This window comes from Sardina pilchardus, chromosome 15, assembly GCF_963854185.1.
Source record: "Sardina pilchardus chromosome 15, fSarPil1.1, whole genome shotgun sequence".
Lineage (NCBI taxonomy): Eukaryota > Metazoa > Chordata > Actinopteri > Clupeiformes > Clupeidae > Sardina > Sardina pilchardus.
The window spans coordinates 22,960,155-22,967,654 of NC_085008.1; the positions used below are offsets into that span (position 1 = coordinate 22,960,155).

Here is a 7,500-nt window from a genome sequence, read left to right on the forward strand (position 1 = left end):
TGCTAGCTGTGCCACATACTGTATGTACTGTATGCATGTGGAGTATAGAGTGCATCTCAAGCGTTGAGGTGAAGGAGTAGAGCTCAGGGATGCCTTGCTGGAAAGTTCCAGACTGTTGTAGCGTTCCTCCTAGTTCTTTATTATGTGTATTATTGGGCACCGCCGTCTCTGTGGATTAGAATGCCATAGTAATGGGCTGCGTGCTGCTGAGTCGCGGCTTTAAGGGAGATGTAGGGAGAGGACGTGCAGCCGTGATGCTGCTGCTGGGTTACTTCCCCTGAACTCCCTCACAGTTTCCATGGTAACCTGTGACCGCGTCCATTAGCCTCTGCCAGTGTGCAAGTGTGGGCTGAGGCTTTGTGTGTGTGTGTCGTGTGTGTGTGTGTGTGTGTGTGTGCGTGTGTGCGTGTGTGTGTGTGTGTGTGTGTGTGTGTGTGTGTGTGTGTGTGTGTGTGTGTGTGTGTATTGTGTATATCTGTGTATGTAACTCTGTGTGTGTGTGTGAGAGAGAGAGAGAGGGAGAGAGAAAGAAGGAGAGAGAGGTAGAGAGGTAGAGAGGGAGAGAGAAAGGAAGAGAGAGAGAGAGATGGAGGAGAAAGCAGTACTGATCTGAATGCTGACTCCACTGAACTGAAATGGTGGAGTGTTGGCCGTGTCTTGAGCTCTCTATATTGTCTGTCCCTGCCAGGTTCTCACAACATGGAGGCTCTATCTAATGGCTGTGAAGGTTCCTTCAAAGGTAAAATCCCCCCAAATTTTTCCCTTTAAATTATAATTTATTCAAAGTAAGCTTTGATTTCCAATTCACTGTGCGTGACATGCTTTGCTAATTTACCCCCAAACTGTTTGTTCAGGTGGAGATGACTTTCAACTTCCTGGAGATCCGGTCCATCAGCACGCAGCCAGAACTGCAGGTGATTAGGCCCTGGGATCAGGATTTCCGTCATTTGGATGCAAAAACCTACTTGGCGCCTTTAGGTTGCTGCCTCCTGAGTGAATGGAAACGCTCTTCTGCCCTTCAAAACTACTCCAAACTTTCTCATCTGGAAGAGAGCCTCTAATCCCGCTCTCTCAAGTAACCCTTTGGTGCTGCGGTGTTTATAATGCTAACACAAAAGATGGGGATTGGTGAAATGTCAGCTGTCATCATTACCTGTTCTCTCTGCCTTTTATTTTTACCCCCTGCCTGCGGGTGATGCACAGGTTGTCATAGAAACAGACAAGTCCACCTACTCCTTCCGGCTTCAGTCAAGAGACCACCTCGATCATGTGATTAACCATGTCAACTATGCCCTGTCACGAATATTCAACAACTCTATTTTTGCGTGAGTGTTTTTTTTTTTGGCATCTTCTCATCCAAGCCAACAGTTGCAGAAGAGTTGTATAAATCCAGAATATTGCCATTGTATCATGTCTTGCCCTTTTTGTTGATTGCTTTTGTAATCCTCTGCTTTTTCTCTTCCACCATACAGGCCGTCCATCTGTCAATCAGACAGTGACCTATCAGATGGAAGCAGGAAGTACTCTCCAAGTTCGGACACGTCTGTGGAGACACAGAGGGCTTGTGGTGAGTGCGGTGAGAAAACGCACGCTCATAAATACACACACACACACACACACGCAATCATTCATACTGACAGGCAGACAGGTGGACAGATGAGCAGTAAAGAATTCAGACAGTTCTCTGGACAGATTGGTGCTTAAGCGTCGAGGCAAGACAAACATTATAATGGGGTTGTTAAAACGATGGTGAAGGTACATAGGCAGATAGAACAACATGGACGTAACACAATATACCCACGCAATCAACATGAAGTACGTGTGCCGAGAAAAGAACAATTGCTTGCCATATTAATTTGTGTGTTTATCTTCCCCCGTTTCTACTCCTTTATATCAGGAGGCTTCTCAGAGACATATGCTGCTCTGTGTGATTATAATGGCATCAGCTGCAAGGAGGAGGTGCAGTGGGTGAGTGTGTGTGTGTGTGTGTGTGTGTGTGTGTGTGTGTGTGTGTGTGTTTGGAGTGAGAGAGAGAGCTAGAAAAGAGAGAGGAGTAGAGAATTACAGTGCTGCATATTGCATTTCCACGTGTGGGTGTTTTTGGATGTAAATATGTAAACATGTTGGATTCTATACATAACGTTTGTGGGGTGTGAATGCTCTTATAAGGATTCTATACTTAACATGCCTGGGGGTTGTGAATGCTCTGAGTTGTACAGAGGAGATACTGTAACTGTGCCCATCTTCTTTAGGATGTGGATACCATCTACCACTCCCAAGACAACAGGGAGTTCAACCTGCTGGACTTCAGTCACCTGGAAAGCAGGTAAACTCCACTTGCAGCACATTTTTGTGAACGAAAACTGTACTGGACACTGGACATACATGTATTAAATAAGTGTGGAATCATATTAAGCATTCTATTAAACAAGCGTTGGGGGGGTTATTTTCGTCCAGGGACCTGGCAGTGATTGTGGCGTCCATGGCATACAACACGTGGTTCACTAAACTCTACTGCAAGGACCTGCGGATCGTAAGTATCCCCTTCAGTTGGTAACGGTCGTCATGGAGAATTCCGTGCTCTTTGATGTGTTATTCGAAAATTGTCAGTGCCACTGATCCGACACGCTGCATGTGACCTCACAGGGGTCAGAGGTCACAGAGCAAGTTCTGCACACGCTCAGTAAGTCGTCCAGCCTGGAGGAGATTACACTGGAGAATGTTGGACTAAAATCGTGAGTTTTCATGTGTCTATTGTGTTCTTGCTCGCTAGAGATCTATGCTGTGTAATCTATGTGTTTTGATTCACATTGTGTTAGCATACTCATTTTGCTCTTAATGGAAATGGTCAAATAAAGACATACGAGCTATAGTAATGTAATGTGTACTTTAGTAAAGTAATCTTCAGTGATTAAGGAGTGTTATTGAAAATATGACAATATGATGATACGTTCTCCATCTATGTTGACATACTGTCTTTTTGTCTCCTTCTGTGTGTGTGTGTGTGTGTGTGCGTGTGTGCGTGTGTGCGTGTGTGCGTGTGCGCGTGTGTGCACACTGCAGCGATTTCCCCCAGAAGCTGTCCGTCGCCCTCTGCGAGAACCCCGCCTCCGTAATCCACTCCCTCAATTTGGCTCATAACACCCTTGACAATCAAGGTAATCATCGATTCCTCCCCGTCCCCGCCACATTCACCTGGGCCACTTCCTCTTTTCTCTTTCACACGGCAGCCCTGGCACCACCCACCACCGCACCGAGACGCGGCTGCCTTGGGAACAGTGGTGCAGAGATGGTGGTTTGATGCCCCTGTGTTTAGTGATGCCATTACTGCCTTTTAAACCTTGCCCTTACAACCCATTTATTGTGTGTCTGTGGCGAGGCAGTGCCTCTGTAATGGCCTCGGTTGACAGTTGCCTTCACTTGTCACTCTGAATCAAAGTAGCTTGTCTTTGGCAGAGATTTAGAGCCGAGCTCCTGAACACTGTCAACCGGTGCCTAAGGGATGTGGAAATATATCATAGTGGGTCTCTCGCTCTCTCGCACTCCTCTCTCTCTGGCCCTCTCTGCTCTCCTTCAGTCTTCTCTCTCTCCTTCTTCTCTCTCTCCTTCCTTCTCTCTCTCTCTCACTCAGTATCTCCCCCTCTCTTAAACTCCGATTGAAATAAAACAGTTTTATTGGCATGGCTGCAATGCAGCACAGTATTGGCAAAGCCCACAAAGATAATGTGAATGTGGAAACGAGGAAAGGCACACAGATAAGCTAGCAAGGGAAATACGATAACACATTATTCATTTACTTGTACAAAGTACAAATAAGGGTGACTGCTTTATTTTATATTCAGTAATTAACCATGCCATGATCTATCTGCCTGTCTTTCTCTCTCTTTCTCCCTCCCTCCCTCCCTCTCTCTCTCTCTCTCTCTCTCTCTCTCTCTCTCTTTCTCCCTCTGTATTTCTCCAGGTGTGTGCAACCTCATTCAGCAGGTGTGTCGCCTGAGCAAAGGGCTGCGTCTCCTCAACCTGTCCAAGACATCCCTCTCCTCCAAAGGTGGGTGGTTGCCACCTTGAGTGCCACTCTCCCAGCACTCCTCCATCCCTCTCCTTTCATCTCTTTCTCCCTGCACTCCTCCTCCTTCCCTCTCCTTCCATCCCTCTATCCCAGCACTCCTCCATCCCCCTCCTTCCCTCTCTCTCTCTCTCTCTCCACATCTCATACGTCCTCCATTAGAATACAGGGGGGAAGAAAAGCCAGGGGAAAATACTCTCATCCGGTTGATGTGGGAGGCTTTGAGCTTTTGTTCAGCTCTCGGGATGTAGTATCACTTATCATATTAAGCACACTTATGAATGAAATGGAGGATAGATGAGCAGCCCCACCCTCCACACACACACACTCACTCATACACACACACACACACACACACACACACGCTCCCGCTTGCGCTCTTTCTGTCAGTAAGTCAGATGTTTCCGCGCACGCTGAAGGGTGGCTCTGGGCTTGGGTTTCTGCTGACGAGCACAGAGTTGGGCGAATTTGTCTAGAACACTCTCTTGCTCAGGCATCCGCTCACTCACTCTCTCACTCACTCACTCACTCGCTCTCGCTCACTCACTCCCTCACTCACTCACTCGCTCACTCACTCACTCGCTCCCTCAGAAGGAAAGCTTTCCTGAGTGCACACTCGTCTTTTCTTTCCCTCTCCTTTCTCTCTTTGTCTGGCTCCCTCCCTCTGTGTGTGTGTAATGTATGTGTGTGTTTGTGTGAATGTGTGTGTGTACTTTGTACTTTCACACTCACAATATCTCGTATCCAATCCATCTCTTTCACTCGTATCTAGCCGTTTCTTACAGTTTAATTCATTCTGCTGCTTTGGCACGGCAAATACATTTTCTGATGGCACAGGCTCTTCTATCAGGGGTGCAGAAGTCACAAGCCAGGAAATGAAAATGTCTGAAATGTGCTCTCCAGGAGATAAACAAAGTCATACCATAACGAATGCATTAACTATGTAGACCAGTGACATTAGCGCTGTTGATGCACTGCTCATTATCATTGAAATCCATGCCCCCATAAATATACGAACACCGTACGGACAAGAAACGGACAGTCCTACTGTGACAAATTGTGGGAATTGGGAGTATGATTGTGCGTAATTACTGGGAATTTAGAATACCGTGGTGAGGTAGATCATCTTTCAGTGGCAATTTCATTGCTCATGCACCTATGGAATGGAATGGAATAGAATAAATATGATTTCATCTCACGTCTGCATTGGGGATATAGTAACACTAATTATTCCATTTTATTTATGGTGTGTTTGTTTCTTTGTTTTATTGGTGGATTCTTTCTGGTGGTTGAATAGGTAGTCTAGACGCAATTAAACTGTATTTTGTTATAATCATACATTGAAAATAATACATTAATTAATTCATTCATTCATTTATTCATTCATGCATTCATTCATTCATTTATATAATGCATGAAGGGAAATCCATTTCCCCATCCCTGGCCATTATTAAATGACGTGGATCAATTCATTTAACAAATCTCAAAATTGTGTTTTTGTTTCTTTCCCTATGGTTTGCAATCTCTCCCCCCCCTTCTCTCTCTCTCCCCCCTTCTCTCTCTCTCTCTCTCTCTCTCTCCTTCTCTCTGTGCTCAGGTGTGGTGTCGCTCTCTCAGGCGCTGTGCTCCAGTGACGACTACTCCAACTCACTGCTGCATCTGGATCTCAGCAAGAACCCCGGGGTCCTGTCAGGAGAGGACGCCTCGGTCAGAGACTGAACACACACACACACACACACACACACATACTGTGCACACTCGATCTCTCTCTCTCTCTCTCTCTCTCTCTCTCTCTCTCACACACACACACACACACACACACACACACACACACACACACACACACACATACACGCCTTTTAACACATGATCACCCACATATAAATGCAGTCTGTCATAGAAAGATGTTCTGTTTTGTACAAACACAGACACATGTAGTGCCTTGTAAATGTTACCACTCACATGTAAAGTCTGTGTCTGTTCTTGTTCCTGTTGCAGAACCTGCACCTCTTTCTCTCTCAGCCCAACTGCCTGGTCCATCTGGACCTGTCCAGCACCGACTGTTCCGTGGACTCGGTGAGCTGAGAAACGCGCTTTGTGTGTGGCTCTCCCCTCACAAGTCAAAAATCCCTTCATAGCTCAGCATAAAGACATCTTTTGTCTTTTACATATACCCTACTAAGGCCTCTGACATGGAGAAAGGCATTCATTTGTCAGGGGTGTTCTTTAGCCTTTATGGCATATTGTGTTAAATCAGTGGAAAGGTCTCACCATCCATGTGACGTCCTCTCCCAGCGCTGCTTCCTTTTATAACTTTCTGTCGCTGACCTTTCCATACTCTTGATATCATTATGTGCTGTAGAGGAGACTTTGGACATCTTAACAAAAAGAATTCCATTTTTATACATATTGTTTTTTAAATATTGACTTAATTAATGTTGTCCTCCTCAGAATCCACTCTCTGACTGTTTCTCTCTTGGTGTCTGTTTGCTGTGCTCTCTCTCTCTCTCTCTCTCTCTCTCTCTCTCTCTCTCTCTCTGTCAGCTCTTCGGTGCGTTGCTCAGGGGCTGCTGTGCTGACCTCTCCTACTTGAATCTCTCCAAAAACTCCTTCTCTCACAGGTCAGCGTCTGCCCCTCTCTGTCTGTCTTCTCTACCTCCTCTCCTCTCCTCTCTCTCTCTTTCTCCTCTCCTCTCCTCTCCTCTCTCTTTCTCTCTTTCCTCCTGCCTGTCTTTGCCTTCTTCCTTTTTTTGTCTTCCATTCTTTTTTTCCCATATTACTCCCCCTCTCTCTCTCAGATCTGTCTTCCACTCCCTTCCTCCCTCCCTCTGTCCCTTGTCTTGTTCTCTGATAAATCTTTTTAAATATTTGTTGTTTAGCGAGGAAGGCAAACTAATTTTAGAAATGATTTATTTTTAAACATCCTCAGGCACCATCCCATTCTCTGTGTATCTTTTTCATCTCCCCCTTCCCCCTCTCTCCTCCTCTCCTCTCTCCCTCTCTTCCTCCATCCCCCTCTCCCTGTCTCTTGTGTGGTGCTGGATGAGGGATGGGGTGTTGGTCGGGCGTTTGTAAGGTCCACGCCGTGTCTAATGGAGGTTTAACTGAGCCCAGGCTGGACTGTCCACACTGATAAGCCTCATGAATATCTGAAGAGGAGGCGTTCATTGTCTGGCCCGATCACGCTCCACCCCTCTCTCAATAACCAGCTCGTTTTTCTTTTTCTTCACCTGTTTTGTGCTGTTCTTTATCTCTTGCTGTGTCTTCATCTGTGCCTCTCAGGCACTTTGTATTCCACGTCTGGGTCTCCTCCATGCATCTGATGGAACTTGATCTTAGATTTGCGCCTGCTGTATTTTCCCGTCTCACTCGTTTTTCTCTCTGGCTTCTCGTTATTCTTCCTTCTCATATTTCTGCTTTCGTCTTTTCTGCTC

At 46.1% G+C, this 7,500-nt stretch overlaps 1 protein-coding gene across 1 annotated transcript in view; it reads left to right on the plus strand.

Annotated features, from left to right (window-relative positions):
- The window catches only part of LOC134101597 (capping protein, Arp2/3 and myosin-I linker protein 3-like), a 38,857-nt gene that overhangs the window by 5,563 nt on the left and 25,794 nt on the right, over positions 1-7,500 (plus strand). Inside the window, exons 3-15 of the mRNA XM_062555303.1 lie at positions 689-739; positions 855-914; positions 1,204-1,325; positions 1,473-1,567; positions 1,898-1,968; positions 2,253-2,326; positions 2,458-2,533; positions 2,647-2,735; positions 3,064-3,158; positions 3,962-4,048; positions 5,664-5,773; positions 6,065-6,142; positions 6,611-6,687. Of these exons, the coding sequence (XP_062411287.1) occupies positions 689-739; positions 855-914; positions 1,204-1,325; positions 1,473-1,567; positions 1,898-1,968; positions 2,253-2,326; positions 2,458-2,533; positions 2,647-2,735; positions 3,064-3,158; positions 3,962-4,048; positions 5,664-5,773; positions 6,065-6,142; positions 6,611-6,687 (1,085 nt within the window). The remainder of the gene's footprint in view (positions 1-688; positions 740-854; positions 915-1,203; positions 1,326-1,472; positions 1,568-1,897; positions 1,969-2,252; positions 2,327-2,457; positions 2,534-2,646; positions 2,736-3,063; positions 3,159-3,961; positions 4,049-5,663; positions 5,774-6,064; positions 6,143-6,610; positions 6,688-7,500) is intronic.